The following is a 22,173-nucleotide window of genomic DNA, read 5'->3' as shown; positions in this document are numbered from 1 at the left end:
GCGGAGAGCACGAACTTAACCACTCGGCCACGGGGCCAGCCCCAGTACAGGGATTTTTTAAGGACATAATTGAGGGTGTGGTAGAGTGTTGTGAGGAGAGAAAGTAATTCCTAGTAAAAGTTCAGAAGGGGAAAATGCAACAGGGTGGGACCAGGGAGAGGCGCATGAGGCACGTAGGGCACAAAATTGAAGGAGGCGCTTGCACAACCCTGAGAGTGAACACTTCTTTCAATTTTGCACCCAAGCCATCTCATCTTGTCACTCCACACCCTGAAATATAAAGAAATTAGAAGGAATGGAAAATATAAGGCTGGATAAGTATTAGGGAAGAGTTGGAAGTTGAGCAGGAAAAGTCAGCAGGAGGTAAAGTTACAGTGGGCGGATCTTGAGGACCTGGGGAGTGTGGATTTCCTTTGGGAGGCCAAGAGAAGGATATGGTTGCAGTTTACTTATGGAGATTATTCTGGTAGGAGAGCAGAGAATGGACCAGGATTCAACAAGCAGGCAAATTTTAGAAGTAAGGGAGGGGCAGGGAGAGCTGCTGGGAAACCATTGTGCTGTCCACGATGGGGAAGTCAGGGCTGGAAATACAGTGCGGCTATGGGGGTTGAGAGGAAGGAACACAGGCAAGAGACAATTTCAAAGAATGGACAGAATTTGGCAACCAGTTGATGCAGGGGAAGGAAAACAAAGAAGTGAGGGGAGTAAAAGTTGAATGCAATAATCTTTAGGGAGAAGAAAAAGATCCAGTGAAAAGAATCCAGGAGAGAAGAAAGTTTGAGGATTGATGAAGTGGGAAACAGTGTCAGATGCTGCAGAGAATAAAGACTTTGGCTCCTGAGGAGAGTCAAGAGATTTATCAACAGGACCTGGAAGAGAAGTTTCAGGAGAGGGCTGGGGGCAGGAATGACTACGGTCAGTCTTCAAGGGGTTAAGGAATAGTTATGGGGAGCTAAGAGCAGAGAATTCAGATTAATCATGTGAGAATGTTGGTGGTAAAAGAAGAGAAGAGATTGAAATGATTCATGTTTCACATGGTTAAGAAACTATTATCTCTACGCGATCCAATCTATTTGTAGCAAGAGGCAAACAAGTTGGCGGAGCGGGAGACACAGGGGAGATGGAGGGTAGTTGATGATGGGGCAGGGGGAAGGAGGGGTGACCCAGGGAAAGGAGGGGAGAAAGCGGAGGCAGAGGAAGAGAGATTCTGCAGTCAAGGTGGGTCCCTGCAATGGCTCCTTGGCTAGAATATCTTTCCTTCCCTCCTTTCTTCCCCTCCTGCCCCTGCACACACTGGTCTGTGATGTCCTATTTTCTGGCTCCCTCATTCAAAGAAGAAGGGGACTGCCTCCTGTCTGGCTTCACCCAAATGTTGGAAGGGTCGCAGTGCAGCCTGAAGCTCCTGTACCTCTAAGCTGAGGGTGATGAGGCTCACAAGGAGGAGGAGGCCTCCCAACTTCATGTTGCTGTTGGAAGTCTTATGTAAAAATGCAGCAGGGCTGGGAACAGCAGAAATTTATGCCCTTCCACCCACTGAGCTGGAATACAAAGTCAGACCTGGGAGGAACTATGGACCTTGGCAGCCTCAGTCCTGCACAGAAAATGACATCTAGAGAATGCATACCTCACACCGTGTGTACCCTGAGTAAGCCGTGTTGTAATCTAAGTAAGTCTCTGAGGCTAAGGGACATCCTCTTCTGGTAGACAGATGACTCCTAAACTAGGAAATCCTTGAGTGACTGAGAAAGGGGTCCGGGCGGGCACTAACTCATTGTGTACTTTCATTCACTGATTCATTTTTCAACACAAGTAACAAATGTCTTCTCAGGGACAGGAAGGTGTTAGGCATGAGGAATACATCCTTCTAGACATTACAATCTAGGAGCTGAGTGCTGGCTGGCGAGAGTACAGTCCACTCTTTCACTAACCCCCTCCCTGCCCTGGGCCCAGCACCTCTGGTACTGAGGGCAGCAAGAGGCAGGAGGAGAGCCAGCAGGCAAGCTCCCAGGTCACTTGCTGGTGGTGAGGAGGCGACCTTGGTCTCCTTCTGGCTTGGTCTGATTCTCTCTACTGCTGGGCACCTAGGCAGGTGCGGTGGTCTTTGCCTATAAAACATGAATTAAGTTTCTGGGGATGGAGTTGTGCTTCATCTTCTCCACATTCATTTCTGAGAACCCAGACTCATGATATACGTTAAGCTCTTCCAGGATGTCTGTCTTCATGCAGAGCTGGGGTAGGAGTGGGGCGGGGCTGCAGTAACCAACCAGCTGGGGAGGGAGATTTCATTTCCCCTTCTTGTAGGCACTTCTCATGTAGATGAGTGCTTTTCTGAATCACACACTTCCTTTGGTTTTTTGGAGACATATGCCTTCTTCCCTCCCCAATGACAGCGGAGATGGGGGTGGCATGTATAACTTTTGGCCATGTACACTGTGGCCCATTTGATGTCTTCCTTCATGTGTGGTAAGGATGACTGGGCTGGTTGGGAATGGCAAGACCAGTTAGCCACCTCTTAATCAGGCCCTGGGGAGATGATTGACTTCTCTTTAGAAAGTGAGGGACTTGATGTGTCACCAGGGGTCCTGGTTCCTACATCTGGGGCTACAGGAAGAGACTCCCATGATGTGCTTCACTGTCATTCTCCCTGAAATGCCGCCACTTAGAGGTCCTTTGGGCAAACAACCGACCTCATAAATTGCTAATAATCTCAGGTGGGATAAGGGGTACAGTTATAGGTTATTCACAAAGGAATTTTGCAAACCGCCTTAACTAAATCCTGCCTATCCCAAAGCTGAGGTTGGTTGGAGTCTAATTTCTGTAACAGAGTCAGGTCCAGAGAGAAACTTTTAGAGAGCCTAAACACTGGAAAGAGTGCTATAGTGATATTCTCCATATGGAATTCCAAATTTTCAAAAATGCTGAAAATGCTATAAACATTTTTTGAAATTGCAGAAACTCACAGGCATGTTGAAATTCAGTTTGTTCTTTGTCAATGTCCTCTTTTCTCACCTTATTTTGGGTCCCTGTTCTGCTGGAGCCCTCAGCACGTGCTCAGTTGGTCCTTTGGGTTACTCAGGGCTGAGCGGGGCCTTCAGAGCCCTGGCAATGGGGCCCAGCCGCTCCCTGCTCCTCCCTTGCTCCTCACTCCAGGTCCCCAACCACCCAGGCACTCCGGGCTTCTCTATTGCTGCCCCTCGTCAAGGCCTTCATGCCTTTCTACCACAGTTCAGGCTGCTCCTTGAACTTGGAATCCCTTTTCCCTTTCTTTCTCTGCCCTATGTAACAAGGCTCAGCACCAGTGTCACCTCTGAAAGTTCCAACTCCCACCCCTGAGAGAGTTAACTTCCTTTTTGTACTTGTCTGGTCATAGCCCTTAGCACACTATGTTGCAATTAATTTCTGTATTTTTAATTTATTCTTTTATTGAGGTCACATTGGTTTATAACATTCCCACACCCCTGAGAGCCTTTGCAAGGTGGGGGGCTCATTCTCAGCAATGACTAGTGAATAATCAGCTGCCCCAAATACCAGCTCTGCTGCTCCCTGTGCTCTGAGACCAGAGTGTGAGTCCAAGGTTGAGTTGACTGGCAGGGACCGCAGGGGAAGATCTGGGACTATGAAAATGTTAAGCATGTGTATTCCCACCCAGACCTCCCTGTGCTGAACCAGACCTGGAGAATGTAACAGGAAGAGTCTAAGCTCAGGAGCCCGACCTCTGGGTCAGGTCCAGACTCCAAGATAGTAGCTGTGGGACCCCGGACAAGTCACTGAATCTTGTCAAGATCTTTTTCCTCCCTTGTAAAGCAAACATAGGAATAGTACCTGCCCCCCATCGTTGGGATGAGAATTGAATGAGATAATTATATTCAGAACTCAGCACAACGCCTAGGAGAGAGCAAACACCCAACAAACATTGCTGTTTTCAGGATTAGTGGCAGTGTTATTTAAAAAAGGAATACTTCTTATAACTAAATGCACCAAGTTTAAGCCTCAGCGTCACGACTGTATGATCTTGGAGAAGACATGCCCTCTCTATGTGTGCGACTCAATCTTCCTCATCTCTAAGAAGAGTTGTCGGTTTAAAATGACACTGATGTGAGAGGTTTCCCTCCACAGGGACATGAGAGAGGATGCTTCTTCCTGAAAGGAAATGAACTCTGTATTATTGAGCATTTCTTCTGTGCCCATAAGGCACCTTGTTGAATAAGGCGAGTGCAGGAGCAGAGGAGGCCCAGGACAGGGTGGGGAGTGCAGCTGAGGCACGAGCTCTGGAGAAGAAGAGGAGAGCCTGGGAGCAGATGCAGAGGTGGCACTGGAGATAGCCCCTGCCCTCCTTCATGTGGAATGTCTTGTGTCCCCTGCCCTCCCCACTCCCTTCCCCTTCTTCCCATCTTTGTACACACTGGGCCCTCACTTCCTTCTATCTGATTCCTCCTCCTGACTAACAGGCCTTTGCTGCCTGGACTTGCCAATCACCTTGTGAGTTTTGAGGGCCGCCCCTGAGCTCTGTCCTAAGAGGGCAGGGCTGCAAGGGGCAGGAAGTCCCCATGTCATGTTGCTGAGTGGAGTCTCCTCGGATGACAACACAGATGAAAGAGATGGGCTGCGATTCTATCTTCCTCCCACTGAGCTGGGCAGCATGTGGAACCTGGGTCAAGACACGAGGATTTGGCAGCTTAAGTCCTGACAGGCAGCTGACCTTTCTGGATGACATAGGCCTGTGTTTACCATTGAATAATCATGTGTTTTCAAACAAGTCTCTGAGCCAAGAGAAATAGCTTCTTCACCTAATACTCAAGACTACTGAAGACTGGAGGGCACTTTCAATGACAGGGGAAATGGGCTGAGGAGATGGGGACCTGGCATTTACCGAGCACTTCTGTGTGCCAGATTTTACAACACACACACACACAAATCTTTTACATAAAAATATGTATTATCTCCATCTCTTTTAAAGATCTAAAGTGCTTTCAGGGGTTATCCTCACTTTACACAGAAGGAGATAGTAACTCCCCGGGTTACACAGCTTCTTAATTTCCCAACTCTTTCTGACTTCAAATCCAAGCTCTCGCCTCCACATGACACTGTTTATGCCTTTTCCTTCCACACTCTCGTTCTCCAGATTTCAGATCCCAACGTTAATATTAAAGGGATCAGGGCTTATCTAGGAACAGGGATGAGAACTGTCTCTTCTCTCCCCCCACTGCCAGTCTCCACAGAACTACCTGGAACTCCTCGTTTGGTCACACTACCTGAAATGCACACAAGGAGAGTTTCCTTGGGTAAATAAGCCTCTGGCCATGTTCTGAAGCGGGGAAAACCCCACATCTGAGTATCATAACAACTTTCTTTTCCCCTTCTGCCTTGTGCAGAATCCTCAGGACTTCTTTTATTACAAGATCTCAGAAATTTTGATTGAGCTTTTATGTATATGTTTTCGTTTTTCTTTTTGTGAAAAGCTATTTGGAGGAACCTTCATTACAAGAGTGGCTCTATGGAATGTTGGTCACTAAAGATAGGTCTATTCAACCCTGGTCACAATCGGGAAGGCCAGCCTCTATATGAGCAGCAGACTGACTGACCAAACTCATTTCTTCTTCCTGAGAGCACAGCAGATTACAGGTCCCAGCTTTCCTTGCAGGTAGCTATGGCCGTGAGACTGAGTTCTAGGCAGGGGAATGTGAGCAGAAGTGCTGTGCACCACTTCTGGGGTGAGGCCCCTAACTCTCCTCCCCCACCCCTGCACCTTCCTCCATTCTCTTCCTGTTGCTAGGCTGAAGCACCTACATAGGAAAATGGTCCTTGAAGCCAAGTGTTGAAGTTGGTGAACACTGCAAGATGGAAGGAGACTGGTCTCCAAATTACCACCTGAAGGAAAACTCTTTGGTGTTCCAGAAGACCCATTTTGGATTTCATACCAGGGAGAAATAAACCTCAATTTGAAATAGCTAGTAAGATTTCAGGGGTTTATTTGTTGCAGCAGCTAATTCATACAATGTGAACTCTAATTAATCAGAATAATTTTGACTAATCTGTTTGATCCTTTGCTCATATCCATCACCTTCCTCCTACAGACACACACACTGCACTCCTAAGGGGAATGGATACTTTTTGAGAATTGTAATTTCTTGAAGTCAGTATTCATTTTTCCTGAATAATGGTGGTAGTGCAGGTGTTACAGAATTACGCATTCTTATTGATTTAAGGCATGCCGACCCAGGCTGTAATTCAGACATAATTTTGTTCCTTCCTTACAGGCTGGTGAGACTCAGGACTTTGGGGTTACAACACTGTGCATTTGATTGGCCCAGGAGAGGGAATGTTTGAGAGCCCTGGGATCTCAGCATGAGATGGAGAAGGTGAAGCTCAATGAAGAGGAGAAAATGACGAGGGTGAACCAATGTCTTGGTTTGGACAGCTTGAAATGAGTACAGATTTCTGGGCCACCAGTGACTTTTCATTGCATGGATCCAAATACACCAGACAGAATGCCGCTGCCTCGTGTAGCCTTTAGACTCCAGGGACATTGCAAGCCACTGTCAGGGAAGATGGTGGTATTCTTACAACCCGCTCTTAGAGGTCCCCTCTCTACCTCTCAAAGTTTCAGGAGGACCCAAGACCCATAGCCTCGATTTTAGGGACTGTTCAACCAGCTTGGCACAGAGACTGTATCATTGATCCAGGTTCTTCAAGTTCTTGGTCCCCAAAACTTTACCCAGAATCCTGTAACCAGTCACTAACCAAGTGTTAGGAAACCCTTTAGTGTCAGCTCCTAAGGCCCCAACACTACACGTGCTTCCCACTGTGGGAGAGTGGTGAGTACAACCGCTTTCAAAGTAGTTGGCTGGAATTAAATTCCCAGATAAATACACATCCTGCATTTTTATTATCGGAGGTAATAGAGTTTATGAAAAAGAGGGAGTTTTGGAGCCATGAAGGTCTGGATTTAAATACAGGTTCTACTACATCCTGGCAAAGTGATCTTGAGAATCAATCACTCTAGGTTACCGCATCAAGAATTAGAGGCTCCGAATGCTCAACTCCTGGGGCTGCTGTAAGAATAAGGAAATAATGTAGGGAAAATATCTTAACACCTAATAATATATCAAATAAAATATTTTATTTCTCCTTTAGATGTGTTCCTTATTCGCAGTTAGGTTTTAAACTCCCAAAGGTAACAGGCTATTCTTTATAACCTCTATGGAGCGCTGGTACTATGAATAGAACCACAATTCAGTTGTCAGTACCTTGGGCATCATCTAGACTGGAGGCCAGCAGGGCCCTCAGCCACTCTACTAGCTCTTGAGAACATATGTTTTGCGGTGTGCTAGGATTCTGTTCCTTGTACCTTGCTTGGAGGGCTCCAGTATGAGGTGTAGTTAAGGCTACATCAGTGGCATTAGCCCAGTTTTATTGTGTAGTAGACCAGAGGAAGCTTGCCTGGAGTGCTGGAGTGAGGAAGGTGGGGGTTGGAGCCAATCACAGGGAAGAGGGAGACTGCTCCCTGAGGAGAGAATGGGGGTGGGCAGGGGTGAGGAAGCAGAAAAGCAAGTACAGATACACAATGGTGTGTTGGATTTCAGCTGTGGAGTGGATGGTACCTGGATTGAAGCAAGGAGTCAATACATAGTTGTATGACAAGGGTGGAGTGATCCAGGAGCAATGGAGACATCCACAGTACTAAGGTAATAATTAGAGAAGTGAATTCTTTGATTAGACAAGAAGCATCCAACTAGTAAGTGGAGGGGTTGGATTTAAATATGAGTAGGGATCATTGTTTCCATTAGAACAGAGGATAAAGTGGAGTCAATGGGTACAAATAGATGGGAATAGAAGAGGAGGGAATTTTTGCAGACTTGCAACTATTTTATCAATGACGGATGTAGTGAGATAGCCAGTGACATCTGAATGGTGGAGGCTAGAGTGAGAGGTAGATGAGATGGAGATTTGAGGAAAGAGAAGAAGTAGGAAATAGTCATATTGGAAAGTAGGAAGTGAATTTTCTAGGGAAATATGGTGAGATTTCCAGGCAGTATTGAGTGCTTGGGCTGGTCTTTGGCTTAGGAGAAGGATGAAATGGGTGGGGTGGAGCCAAGTCACCCCAGCCAACCCCAGTTGAATCAGCCAACCTCAGAGGCACGAGTGAGTCCAGCCAAGAACATCAGAGTTGCCCAGTTGAGTGCAGCACAGATTCATTGACCCCCTAGCCAACTCACAGTCTGGGAGAATGATTGTTATTTTAGGCCAAAGAGTTTTGGGGTAGCTTGTTATACATAGTTGTTGTGACTATAAATATCTGATATAAGGAGTTAGGATAAGGGGGACAGAGAAGATATGGGGGGTTATGGATAATGGAAACGTCACAGGTTCCAAGGGTTGGGATTAAATACTTTTTGAAGATGGAGGTACTAATGTAAGTGAGCTAAAATCTTACATAGAAAAAAATGACCCAGGTTGGATAATGCCACAGAAGTAATTTTATTTAGAAAAAGGATAATTTTGGAAGAAGTTATGCCATGATACCTCCAACAATCGCCAGAACTGAACACTCAAGACAAAGTTATTTTAGATCCTCATCCTGTGGTACTGGGGTTCCAGGAATAGAAAGCAGCCAGGAGAAGACAGTAGGAAAGTGGGAAGCCAGGTATTGGAATAAAGATGAAACTTGGGAGTGGTCACTGAAGGAGGCCAAGGTTCATTAATCATCCAAACGGATAAGGAAGTCTTCCTCCTACAACACAAAGGTAATCATGACACTTTCCAGAAATTCCGGTTCTTTGCTACCAACCAATTTTCTCCCCATGCCACCCAGACTTCAATGAACACAGGGGTTGGTGGGATCCCTTTTGTGCTCTGAAGGCTGGCAGGGACTCATGCTTCCCATGAGCAGCTCTCTATGTTATACTCACGTCTGGAACAGCAGTTTGGCAGGAGTGGCCACAACCATGGCTGCAGCATTTTTGTCCCCTGGGACAGGATTCATCTCCACTACACAATTCAACACAAGTTCCTATAGTTCCTGGAGGCAGCCTTGGACAACTTCCACGTCTTGATCCATCTGAAAAACCAAACAGTCTTTCCAGAACCCAGACTACCTCTGTAGAGGGAGTGGGACCTGGTGTTGAGAGAGAGAGAGGGCTGAAGTGCCTTGGTCCCTGGTGGACCTTTAGCCTCTTCCCTTCTTAACACCCCCAATCTTCTCCCCTCTCAACCTTGAGGGCACACAGTGCTGTTTTGTCTATGGGAAAATGTACCGATAGCCAGCAGCTGCAGCATCCTGGGAGAAGAGGAGACTACATTGCTGCTAGCCCCCTCCTTTTTTTCTTCTGGGACTAGAGAATTAAATCTCAGATCAGAAACAGAGCCAGCCTCCCACAAATGCTATGTGCCGTCAGGTGCCAATTAACACTGAGTCCCAGAGTCTGGCTCTGCTCCCCATCTGAAAGAGAACCCCAGTTCTGCTCCTACTGCTATGCAAAGTGGGTCCCATATACCAGCAGCATCTGCATCCCCTGGGAGCTTGTTAGAAATTCAGATTCTTGAGCCCTACCCCAGACATACTTCAGGAATTCTGGGGCTGGGGCCCAGCAATCTGAATTTTGACAACCCCCCAAGTGATTCTTATGCATGTTGATGTTCGGGAACCCGTTAGACATCACCCCCAAACAGCCTACCTTATCATTTAGGGGCACGGCAAATGCAGGCTGGCTCTTACACTTGTGAGGCAAGTGAAGCAGATCTGGTGGATGATAATTCTCTCCTCTATGCGGGGGAGAGAACTCCTTCATCTGTGGGATTCCCTTACATACTCCTCCATCCCCCACACCCCACCTCCCTAAAAGTCTGAGGTTATCCCTTGAGCCTGAGATAAGGTAGAGGTGTGTTAGCAAGCTGTTATTTGGATTATTCATGCAGTCCTAACCCCTCTACACCCACCTCCTTCCCAGTCCACTGCATGCACCCACGAAATTTGTAGTGGTTTCAATCGATCCTAGCCTTTCAGTCAGGAGAGTAAAGAAATGAAGCTTCTGTGGTGAAATAGCAGCTGCCACCCACTGTTGGCAAGAAGGCTTGGGCAGGTGTAGATATTGGTGGAATGAATGAATGGACCTGTGTGTTTCACATCAGTGTGGACACGTGGTTGGGTGCAAAACACAGGCTAACTTGTCCATAACCATGTTCTTTCCAGCCTTTGCTGAGGAATAATTTGGTGCCCTAATGATATGTAACTTCTGTTTTAAGAGTATTTCCATCTTTTTCAAGCTTACAAATTCTTCTAAAGCAAAATGTTGTTAATCTAGCTTCACGGTGTTCCAGCCCTGGAGGAAGGAGCATCTTTTCTAATTCTCACAGAGACTACCACTGGCCCCAGCTGTAGCCACCTTCTCTCTCTTTCTGTGCTGGGGGCCTGGTGGCCATGTCCCAGCAGGGCTAAGCATTCAGTGGGTCAGGGATGCAGAAGGCAGGGCTTGCTGCTTTTACCTTGGTCTCTGGCTGGCTGGCAGACACGGCCGCATCCATTGCTGACACACAGACGTCCTACGCCACAGTCCTGGTGTCTCTGGCATTCTTCCACACAGATACCTATCACTAGAAAAAATTCAGCCGAAAACTGTTAATCCTGGCAGGATACCAAGGGAGGTTTATGAGGGCGTTATTTGTTTTAAACTTTTGTTCAATTCAAAATATGTGCACATGGATTCTACATAGTTTCCACTATTTTAAATGTAATAATTTTTATTTTTAAAGGATAAAAAATACTCAAATATATAAAGTAAAAAGTAAGTCTCCCTTTCTCTTGACGTATCAAGTCTCCTTCCCAGGAGATATCTCCTATTTCTTGTAGCTCCTTCTGGAATTTTCTCTGTGCTTTTACAAATATAGGTGGAAGCACATCAATAACACACACATATACGTGCATAAAATGTTAGCAGGTATTTGTCCAATAAGTTACAGATATGTGGCGTGAGGCTACATATGTTTTTGGTGTCAAAGACATCTTCATTAGGCAGTTTAGCAATATACATCAGAAGCTTTCAAATGCATATTTGGCCATTCCACTTTTAGGAATTTATCCTAAAGAAATATGATTTAGGTTAAGGACATTTGTATTGTATTTGTTATTAAAAAGTAGCTGAAAGTGACAGGTTATCTCAATCTGTATGAGGAGAAGAAGTTGTGGAAAATAAGGCCTATCCCTCTACTGGAGAGCAGTGAAGCCATTTAAAACGTGATAGAATTGCATTTATTAATTAGGGACGATGTCATGACACCATGTTTGTAAAAATCATACACATATTCTGTTTTCCTAGATTTTTGTTGGTTTTTCTGTTCATCCTTATTACTGTATGATGATGATCTAGTGGTTGCAATTCAGTGCCCTCGTGGCGAAGTTTGGGTCCGTTTCCCAGTCAGGGTACCAAATTCCTCTTCTACAGTTGTTGTACTGTGATGGTGTGTGTTGCTGGGATGCTAAAAATCATACCACCGGCATCAGAAATACCAGCAGGGTCACTCTTGGTGGACAGGTTTCAGTGGAGCTTCCAGACTAAGACAGACCAGGAAGAAGGACCTGGCCACCGACTTCAGAAAAATTGGCCATGAAAAACCTAAGAATAGCAGCAGGCATGGCAAATATAGCACCGGAAGGTGAAAGGATGGCACAAAAAGACCAGGCCGGGTTCCGCTCTGCTGTGCACGGGGTCGCTGGGAGTCGGAATCAACTCAACAGCACTGGTAACTATTACTGTAAGATCTTTAAGGACATAGACCTCTCCTTAAATATGGCCCAGCACTCAGCACAGAGCCAGGCATGCAGTAACCACAAGAATAAACATTTATCCACTGTTAACTCAGAAAAAGTACATATCTGTGTGTGTGGATGGATACTGAAAGCGTTTCTTTAAAATGGTTATCTAGGTGGTGGGATCATGGATAATTTATCTTTTTATTAGTATCTCTGAGTTTTCTGTAATGAGCAGGCATTCCTTGCACAAAAAAATAAGAGAGGAGGGTTCTGTGCTCCAAAAGTCGGGACACACGGCTCTGTGACATGCTCTTCCCTCAGGAAGGACAAGCCTGGAAGCAGAGACCACAGGATTAAGCCCCTGAGGGAGGCAGTCTGGGCAGAGCTAAGCCACAGTCTCGCTGGGTTGTGTGGGGTTTGGAGCCCTGGGCAGGCCGGGCGGCTTTTACCTGGTCCCAGGGCTGGAGTGCAGACTCGACGACATCCCCTCCTGAGACACCGCTGTCCAGCCCCACAGTCCAGGTCTCCTCGGCAGCGGTCCACACAGATTCCTAACGTTAGAAAAGACCCATGAATACAAAGAAGCCCCAGGTGTGGGTATAGGGAAGCGGTGGTGATTGGGCAACGGGCCCACTTCTACATGGTATATATTACATAGAGGAACGGCATATGAAACAGGACATCATAGAAAAATAAGCACCTATTAGCACATTCATAGAGGAAATGAAGATAATGTTTATCCAACTGTTAATGGTGATTATTTCAAGCAGAGGGAACTGAGGGAAGATTTAGCCCTTTTTGTTTAGATCTATGACATTTTAACTTTTGAAGAGATGTGTAACTTGAATAAACAAAAAACATAAAAATTAAAAAAATAAAGAAAATTCAGAGAAATAAGCTTTAGCTTTTTGGCCAAAGCTGTTGATCAGCAGGAAAACAGAAGGAGAAGAGAGATTTCCATATTCATACAGCAGCTCCAGTGTGTGCCAGTGGCACAAAAATTGTTGTTGAGAGGTATGTAATTCCCATTTCAGAAATGAGGGGCCGGGAGCTCGGAGAATGTAACTGACTTGCCCACAGACAGGGCTTGTAGCAGTGGTGCTGGCGTTGGAACCCAGGCAGACCTGGCCCTGAGTCCGTATTGATTAGAGACCTTCTCTGTGATGCCCTGACATGCACATAGGCATGTATGCTGTCAGATTGGTTCCCTAGGGCCTTATATGGCTGAGGATCCTAAGCATCTTTTGGGAGGCCCAACGGCTGGGTTATTTTGCAGGGAGTTTAATGGTTGACCTTCAGCACAGAAACTCATCAACATTTCAAGAATCACGCTCATCCCTGACCTCCTAGGTACTTGTTGCAGTCCAGGGTGACCATTTCAAATGCTTGCCACCACTGCACCTGCAAAGATGGGTGCTACCTCCAACCATATGCATACACAAAAATTCACTCAAAAGGGAGAAAGGCCTAAATTAAGAGCTAAAACTATGCAATCCTTAGAATGAAACATAGGTATAAATTTTTGTGACCTTGGATGAGGCAATGGTTTTTAAAATATGACATGAAAAACACAAGCAATAAAAGAAGAATGGGGAGATTTATCTCTTTGTACGTAGAAGCAAAAGGTGAGAAAAGGGTTAGAGATTCTGAGGAGAGATCCAGGAGCTGACAGAGCTGGGTGCAAGCAAAAGGTGAGGGCTGGAGAGTGCAGATGGAGAGGCTGGCCTTGGTGAAAACAGTGAGAGAGGATGGAGGCAGACACAGAGAGATGCTGGCATGGTGATGAGTGGTGACAGTGTCTCCTTATGGAGACTGTTCTCCACGTTTACCCATCTTCCCCTCCATCCCCTCTTTAATACTGCACATGTCCAGTCTTAGATTTCCCACTTTCTGGCTCTCATTCTGAGAAAGGTGCATCTGATCTTGGCCTAGAGCTGCCGACCGTCTGGAGCTCTGTGCTGAGGGTGAGGAAGATGGCAAGGAGGAAGTAGCCACCCAACTTCAGGTTTGCTTGTTGAAGACTTCATTGGTGCTAACGCAGCAAAACCAAAGGAACTGAGATTTCTACCCTCCTGGACTGTGAACTGGGCTAGTGTCAAGGTCAGCATCAGCATGTAGGAAACTTGAATCTTAGGCTCCTCCAAGTAAGTGACTTGGCTAAAAAGAACACAGACCATGTGTGGTGTTGGGCAGTTTTACAAACAAGTTCTCTGGGTCAAGGGAAATATGTCCTTAAGGTAATGAAGAAATCTATCAGATTGAAAGAGAGAGAGAGAATGGGAGAAGATGATATAGACAGGGAGGAGGAAAGATAACTCAAGAACATCTGTGCACAAGGTGCTTCATCTACTAGGCATCACAACTGAGGTGTGACAAGGTTAAATATCTTGTTCAAGGTTATAGAGTTACGAAATGGGATTGGATGGAGCCAGGGCAGATCACCTGAAAGTATGCCCAGGTGGTATAGTGATTATTTTTAAAGTTGCTTGAGAAAAAGCCAATACAAGAAGAACACTATGAACCTTCTTTGTTCCCCTGAAGGCAGGGAATAAACCTCCCCTGTGAGGGCCTCCTCCCTACACCAGCAGGATCGAAGGCATCCTTATCCCATGAGATAGGGAACCCAAGGCCGAGAAAGCTGTGCAAACAGACTTGGCTATTCCTTCATTAATTTGCTACGCCAAGCCCAAACTCCTTTGTTTTGTAAAACCTTCACAAGTGATTGTTTCTTTGTCTAAAAAAGGTATACAAACAGCCTATTTTGCCAGCTTCTTAGGTCCCATACCATGGGGCCTCTGTACATAGGAAATAAAATTTGGGTTTTTTGTCTCCTGTTAATCTCTCTTATGTCAATTTGATTATTAGACCAGCCAAAAGAAGCAAGAGAGGTAGGGGGACATTTTCCCCTCCCTGACAAATCAAATTCAGGTATTTTGGGCTTCAGATTTCATGACTTATTTTCTGTAATACTCTACCTCTGCATCAGGACCTAGGTCTAAATAGTATATGGCATTGCATGATACCGTTAAGGGACATATCTGTTCTCCCTCTTCCCTAAGGCAGTGATAAATATGTGTGCATTTATATCTACATATATATACAGGAAAATGCAGAAGAATTCTGGAACAATAACCTCCCAAATAATAACAGCACCACCTCTCAGGAACAACAGAGTGAGTTGGCGGGGTGCGGGGAGTGGGGAGGGTTTAGGCAGCCAAGAGGTCTTTAGTCTTATCTGAAATAAGATTGAGGTAAGAAGACATTCATATATTACTTGTACAATGAAAACTTAAGAGAAGAAGGAAGAAAACCCCTGAAACATGGAGAATGGACTGCAGAGCTGCAAGACTGGAGTAAGGAAACGCAGTTAGGAGGGCTGATGGAACATGTCGTGCTGCAGGGCTCTGGCACCCTCCAGCCGGTCTGCCCCACCGAATCACACCACTGGAATCCCCTCTAAACTATCTGAACTCCATTTTCCCCCCACAGGACTTGAGAATCCACCAGTGAGTGACCTCCTGGTGCTGGGAGAGAGATGGGAAAATTTGTCCCTGGATGCCAGGCACTCTTTCTTCCGGCTGGGTACCATTGAGAGGCGTTTACTTCCTCTTCCTACCTTAACAAATTCAGAAGAAGGAAAATGGTCATCCTTGTGTAATTAGTCCAAAAAAATGGCTGATCCAACTCTGTGTAAACAAGCTCTGGTTTTTACCCCTTGTCCCCGCTGCCTTGTACAGAATTCACCACCACTGAGGTCAATTTGCCTCAACTTTGACTGTATCTGGAGAGATGGGACCTTAGGGAGATGAGATAAAACCCAGATGTTCATTCCAATTAGCCACCTGCTTGTAAATCAGGACAAACTCCCTTTCCTTTCCAGTTTCTCTTATTTTTTGCCTTTCCTCCTCATCTTTCGCACCCTCTTCCCAATACCTAAAGTACCCTAACTCTGCTCTCTTTTAATGGTACCTGAAGGCCAAACCTCACTGTTGGAGGCACCTAACTGTCCACCTTCTCCTTCCCTGCACCTAAGTCCCACCAAAAGGGATGAATTCCATCATAAGTTCATGATGAACAACGTCACATAGGACCTCCCCATGGCCCTGCAATTTACTGCAACATCAACACAAGCTCCCACGCTTCATGAGGACTATTGAAAACCTTCCCATTCTCCTCAAACTCAGTCTCTCACACTCAGCAGGTGACCTTGCCTCCTACTTTACAGAGAAAGCATTTAAATTACTAATTTAATCTCTGTAATAGATACAGAGCAATTCAGGTTATCTAGGTCTCCATGAGTTGGCTTTGGTAGAGTATCAATCTGGGTCCAATTGGAAGAAAGGTACCACACAGGAATTTGAACAGGGTAATTTTAATATAAAGAATGATTAACTACAATAGGGGATTAGAGTAACAAGGGACTGACTAGTAAGAAGTAAGGAGAATTCTAGAGAGTATCAGGGTGGCAGATGTAAGGAATGGCCACTAACCCTAGGACTGAGATAGAGTGCCCAAGGACGAGCCCCTTACCCCACCCCTTGCCCCCAGGGCTGAGATCCAGACCCTGTTGGGGAAGCATGGTCAGGTTCATGGAATGGCAGTCACTTTGGTCCTGGCCCAGCAGAACCTACCAGAAATGCACCCTCTAGGGTGCCAGGGAAAACTGTTCACCAGGAAGTGTCTCAGCAGGGGCACTTTGCTACAAAGCTGCCCAAGAGGAGTGTCAGGGAAGACCCTGGGTGCTGGGTGCTCCTGGGTGCTGAGCACTGCAGGAGCCGAGCCCTGGAGGAACCGCCTGCACGGCAGGGGTTGGAGGCACTCTGCTCCCAAACCATGGGGCGGGGGCCGATGCTGGAGGAACTGCTGGCCACTGAGTGCTGCTGGCCACCACGCAGGGCAGGAGCTGAGCGCCAGAGAGGCTGCCAGCACTGCAGAGCTGAGCACTGCCCAAGCTGCAGGTGCTGCAGGAGGCAAACCTCCTCCTGAAACGCCTCTCCAGGGCCCTCCCCTGACAGAGCTCCTGCGCCGTCTGGCAAGAAAAAATATATCTGAAGGGCCCAGATCTATTTTCACAGGACAGTCTAAAAGGGTGAATTTGGAGCTAGGAGGCAATAAATCAATAAGAGGTACAATTAGCTTTTTTCTTTCAAGGAATTTCACCATTTCATTGAAGTTTTCAAATTTCTTGCAAAGATAATAGAGACTTCCTGTATGCCTCTCACCCAGTCTCCTAGGGCTAAAATTGTATGTAACCATGGTATTGTGGTCAAAACTAAGAAATCAATATTGGCATACTACTATTAACCAAAATACAGAATTTGACTTCCACTGTTTTTCCACTAATTTCCTTTTTATGTTCCAAGATCCAATCCTGGAGACTACACTGCATTTATTAGTTACATCTTCTTACTTTCCTTTGGAATGTGACATTGCCATCGTCTCCTCGGGTCCGATATTTTGCAGAATGCCTCTCACTTTGTATTTCTCTGATGCTTTCTCATGCTTGGACTAGTGTTATGAATTTTGAGGAAGATACTGCGATCAGGAGACAGTGCCCTGGGGACAGGAGTGGTTGGTGAGTTTCCATAATCATGTGACCTTGCAAGGGTCAGACCAGGACTGAGAAGTCAGAATGGAAGGAGGTGAGGGGTTTATTCATGTTCAAGGAGTGACCTTCCTGGAAATTCCTGGGATGTCGGGAGGCAGACGAGGAGGAGTCATCTGCAGAGCAACCATCACAGGCAAAGAGCAGAGTTATGCACAGTGCTGCAGAGCCTGCAGACTGCACAGCACCAGGGGGCGCTATTCCCCTGGACTGCAGTGTGAGGAGTCGCCCCTGGAGTTATGCAATGCAGCAACCCTGAAAATGTGGGCAGAAATGCTAATGTGCCTTCATTCCCCCACCAGACTGAGGTTGTGTGGCTGAGCTGTACACTGTAGAAAGAAAAGTAAGGAGAACTATCCCATGGTCTCAGGGCATCAAGCTCCAAGCTTAGACGGCCAAACCCAGGGAGAAGAGAGATGGAACACACTTGAGTTTGCACTGCTTAACAAACCAGAAGCGAGTCCCAGCTGAGCCTGCTCCAGTCCTTAGCTGATGACCTCCATCCCAGGACCACATTCTTATAGAAGTTGCTTAAAGCTCCCTGTCTACCTCTCAAGTTTTCAGAAAGACACACATAAATGACAGACAGTGACCTGATGCAGGTCATTCACTCCCCGGCTTCCATTGCTTTTGTGACATGACCTTGTAAAATGTCCAAGCCAAGAACAAGGGAGGAATCCTTACCTACAGGTTAGGTGTCAGTCCCTAAGCCTGTGGCATTCTTGGGGCTTTCTTGGTGGAAGAGTGGTGAACAGAGCTTCATTCCAAGCGTTGACTCCGGGTCAATTCCATGTCCCGCAGTGGGACCCTGGAGCCAGGGCTGAGGACTACAGATGTCTAATCTCAGATCTTAGCTAATGCACTTAATGGCTGAGCCCACGCAAAGTTACACTTTATGAGAGCCTGGCTAGGTAAATCTTGTTTCCTTTCACTCTAAATGAAATTGTACTCTCAGTTAAAGTATTCTTAACTCTCTCTGCCATGGCCTATTGACTTTCTTCTCCAGAGCACTGATCCTACAGAACTCTGAGTAATTATATGGGCTACTGATCTGCAGATCCTAAAGTCATCCATGTTGGGGTGTGAGAGGTTTTCATCTTATTGGGCTGAAGAGGAGAGATTCTGGCATAAGGAAGAGTAGATGTTGCAGCGTGAGTGTGAAGACAATCTGGTGGCAGAATTCCTTGTTTTTTAGGGGACTTTGGTCTTTTTAAGGCCTTCCATTGATTGGATGAAGCCCATCCGAATTATTATATCTCCTTTACTCAAAATTTACTGACTTATTCTGATCAGATGAGTTATGTATGGTAAGAATACAGCCTACAGTTCTGCTGCCTAGGGAGAGCTGTGTTGCTAATAGCTGTCCAGAGAGAAGGGTTGTCTTCACCCTTGGCTGAGGAAGTTGACCCCAATGAGTGAGTGCAGGTGGCCTGGCCTGGAGGATGTCAGTAAGAAAAGACTGGAGGGAAGGATGTTTACTTTGTCCTCTTAGCAGCTCCATCATCTGCCCACGTGGCACTTGGTTAGTATCTTCTCTTTAATGTGACGCTGATTGTAGGAACTCCTGCACACACATTAATTGCTTACAATGACCCATAATGGATAGAGTTAAGGAAGAACAAAGGTACTATAGAATCAAAGTTCTACAAAAGGAACCACACTGCAATGCTTCCCGAAATCCTCAGAAATCCAACATTCATCGTCTTTCCCGTCCACAGCTGTGGGTCCAGGAGTAGAAAAGAGCCAGGAAAGGACCATGGATGAGCTTCCCCTCATCCTGGGCACACAGACTCTAGAGGACTTTTCTAGGGTGACTCAATGGGCAAGGTAGGAGGGATCTCATCTATCACTCACTGCCACCAGAGGTGCTGTTCCAAATACACATTTGGTCATCGCACTGCCTGGGCTTGATCGTCCCCAGTGGATCTCTATCCACCTTGCTGGACAAAACAATGAAGCCCCTCCAAAATTGGCCCTGGATCTCCCCTTAAAGCCTCTTCCAGGCCCACTACCCTAGAACCCCACCTCCCCCAAGATCCAGCCCCCAGCCCTTCCCACCCCCAAGGCTGTGCAGCTAGTAGTACTGCTGCCTGGACGGTTCACCCAGCTCCCCCCGCACCTGCTGATCTCCACCTCACCCCTCAGGTTCCAGCTCACACAGTTCCTCCCACCTAAACATTTTCCCAACAGCCTGGACAAGAGCTAATAATTCCCTTCGTGCTCCTGCAGAACTTTGCGCAAATCTCTGCTGCGGCATCAGGCAGGTGATATTATAATTATACATATGAGTGTGTCCTGCGGAGCTCATCTGATATGTGTTCTTATTCCAGCACCAAGCACAGTGCCTTGGTGTTGGCCAGCAATCAATAAATGCTTACTTCCTGTATCTTTTACATCTCATCTTTTACCTCAATCATGCAGAAGGAACCATCTCAAGGAATTTTTATCAGAGTTTTGAAGTGTGAAAAGCCGTGGGACACCTTGATGCTGGGAATCCAGGATCATGGCTGTGTGTCTCAGCTGAGCAGCTGGAAGCAGCTGCCTCCTTGCCTGGGGTGGGGATCCTTTATTCTTCCCATGTCCTGTGTTACGTAGGACAATGCCAGTTCTCTTGCCATGTGCACCCAACCCCTCTACCCCAGGACTTATTGAGACTTCCATGTGCAGAGGGCAGGTGGGTATTCCTTTCCCCTGAGAAGATGAGAGGGGGCCTGTCCTCTACTCACAAGCAGGTCACTGGGTTCTTACACTCACTTGTTGGACAGTGAGTACAGCCCACACCATTGCTGCAGCATTTATGACCCGTGGGATGTTCATTATCCTCAGTGCTTATTACAAGCAAGCACCAGAGGTTCTGTGTGGCCCTTCTGGGCAGGTGTCAATCTTTCTGTCCTTATAATGCATGACAACTGTTCTAGAATCAATGCTCAGATAAACCCATACCTCCTCATGGGAGGAGATCCTCATTCTGTCCCGAACTACTCCAGTTACAACACAATCCCACTCAACCTACCCACAGGCTTGGAAAGAGAACATATATATGGATCTAAGGAACTGAAATTCATAATTGAAATCTTTCGCTCTCTGCTGTAAGATACTGCCCAATTCTGTGGGATTCCCCTAGACAAATAAGTTCTGTTGAGCCTGATAAGTCTGTATGAACACCACTGTCCATAGAGGGAATAAGTAACAGTTCTCTTAACTCTATGAAACTCCTCCTGAGGGTGCTGTCATTACTGTGACTCAACCGGAAAGCCTTCTAGTCTCTGTGTCTCTGCATTCCACATTTCAAATTCCCAGGAGGAAAAGAAAATCAGATTGACTCAAAGGTCTATATTGGATCACTGAGCAATGTCAAGGAGGCAGTGTCACTTTGGGAAGTTGAGCAGGAAAAGTAGGCAGGAAACAAAGTTACAGTGGGTGGATCTTGAGGACCTGGGAAGTGTGGATTTCATTTGGGAGGCTAAGAGAGGGATATGGTTACAGTTTACTTATGAAGATTATTCTGGTAGGAGAGCAGAGAATGGACCAGTATTCATCAAGCTAACAAACTTCAGAAGGAAGAGAGGGGCCGGGAGAGCTGCTGGGAAGTGACTGAGCTGGCCTAAGATGGGGAAATCAGGGCTGGAAGTACAGTGTGGCTATGGGGGTGGAGAGGAAGAAACACATGCAAGAGGCAATTACAAAGAATGGAATTTAGCAACCAGTTTGAGGTAGGGGAAGGATAGCGAAGAAGGTAGAGGGGTAAAAGTTGAATGCAATAATCTTCAGGGAGAAGAAGAAGATCCAGTGAAGAGAATCAAGAAGAGAAGAAAGTTTGAGGATTGATGAAGTGGGAAACAATGTCTGATGTTGTAGAGAATAAAGACTTTGGCTCCTGAGAAGAGTCAAGAGATTTGTCAACAGGACCCGGGAGAGAAATTTCAGGAGAGTGCTGGGGAAAGAATGACTATAGTTAGTGTTTAAGGGGATAAGGAATGAGTTATGGGGAAGTAAGGGCAGAGAATTCATATTAGTCCTTTGAGAATGTTGGCGATAAAATGGAAAGAAGAGGTTGAGATGATTCATGTTTAATATGATTAAGAAAATATTTTTCTAGGCCATCCGATCTATTTGTAGCAAAAGACAAAGAAGCTGGTGAAGAGGGAGATGCATGGGAGATGGAGGGTGACTGATGAGGGGCCAAAGTGGAAGAGTGGAGAGCCCAGATGGAGGGGTGACCCAGGGAAAGGAGGGGAGAAAGTGGAGGCAGAAGAGAGTCTGCAGTCAAGGGGGGTCTCTGCAATGCCTCCTTGACTCCAACATCTTTCTTTCTCTCCTTACTTCCCTTTTTCCACCTGCACACACTGGTCCCAGATGTCCTACTTTCTGGCTCCCTCTTTCAAGGAAGAAAGAGCCTGCCTTCTGCCTGGACTTACCCACATCTTGAACTGGTCTCACTTCAGCCTGAAGCCCCCGTACCTCTAAGCTGAGGGTGATGAGGCTCACAAGGAGGAGGAGCCCTCCCAACTTCATGTTGCTGTTGGAAGTCTTTGGTAAAAAGCAACAGGGCTGGGAGCAGCAGCAGAAATTTATGTGCTTCTGCTCCCTGAGCTGCAATACAAAGTCAGGGGTGGGCGGGACTAGGGACTCTGGGAGCCTCAGCCCTGCCCAGAAACTGACGTCTGGAGAACAAAAAACATGTGTACGCTGGGTAATGCCACGTTGTTACCTAAGCAAGTCTCTGAGTCAAGGAAACATCCTCCTCTGACCAAAAAATAAGACTCTTAAACCAGGAAAGCCTTGAGTGACTGAGAAAGGGGTGGGGGTGGGCACTCACTTT

General features: G+C 46.4%; 1 protein-coding gene and 1 long non-coding RNA gene across 2 annotated transcripts in view; one reads left to right on the top strand and one right to left on the bottom strand.

Annotated features, from left to right (window-relative positions):
• Window positions 1–7,131, top strand: part of LOC123276413 (uncharacterized) — a 44,518-nt gene extending 37,387 nt beyond the window's left edge. The window contains exon 3 of the long non-coding RNA XR_011493510.1: window positions 6,258–7,131. This is a non-coding gene — a long non-coding RNA (uncharacterized lncRNA). The remainder of the gene's footprint in view (window positions 1–6,257) is intronic.
• Window positions 7,132–8,459: 1,328 nt separating this feature from the next.
• On the bottom strand, window positions 8,460–21,960 carry LOC106844669 (WAP four-disulfide core domain protein 3-like). The gene is made up of 5 exons (XM_014862250.3): window positions 21,770–21,960; window positions 12,196–12,297; window positions 10,483–10,590; window positions 8,910–9,058; window positions 8,460–8,731 (listed from the first exon to the last, which is right to left on the bottom strand). The coding sequence occupies exons 1-5, from the start codon at window positions 21,864–21,866 to the stop codon at window positions 8,699–8,701; spliced, it is 489 nt and encodes a 162-aa protein (XP_014717736.3). The 5' UTR covers window positions 21,867–21,960; the 3' UTR covers window positions 8,460–8,698.
• Between the last annotated feature and the right edge of the window lie 213 nt (window positions 21,961–22,173).

This window comes from Equus asinus, chromosome 13 (genome assembly GCF_041296235.1).
Source record: "Equus asinus isolate D_3611 breed Donkey chromosome 13, EquAss-T2T_v2, whole genome shotgun sequence".
Lineage (NCBI taxonomy): Eukaryota > Metazoa > Chordata > Mammalia > Perissodactyla > Equidae > Equus > Equus asinus.
Note: the sequence above shows the minus strand (reverse complement) of the source record. Positions and strands in the feature narration are given on the sequence as shown.

Coding starts and splice junctions, on each gene's coding strand:
- LOC106844669 (XM_014862250.3), bottom strand. CDS start 21,866: ATGAAGTTGGGAGGGCTCCTCCTCCTTGTGAGCCTCATCACCCTCAGC. Junction 12,298..21,769: donor GAGACCAGTTCAAGATGTGG/GTAAGTCCAGGC, acceptor TTCTAACGTTAG/GAATCTGTGTGGACCGCTGC. Junction 8,732..8,909: donor GCCAAACTGCTGTTCCAGAC/GTGAGTATAACA, acceptor TTTGTGTTGTAG/GAGGAAGACTTCCTTATCCG.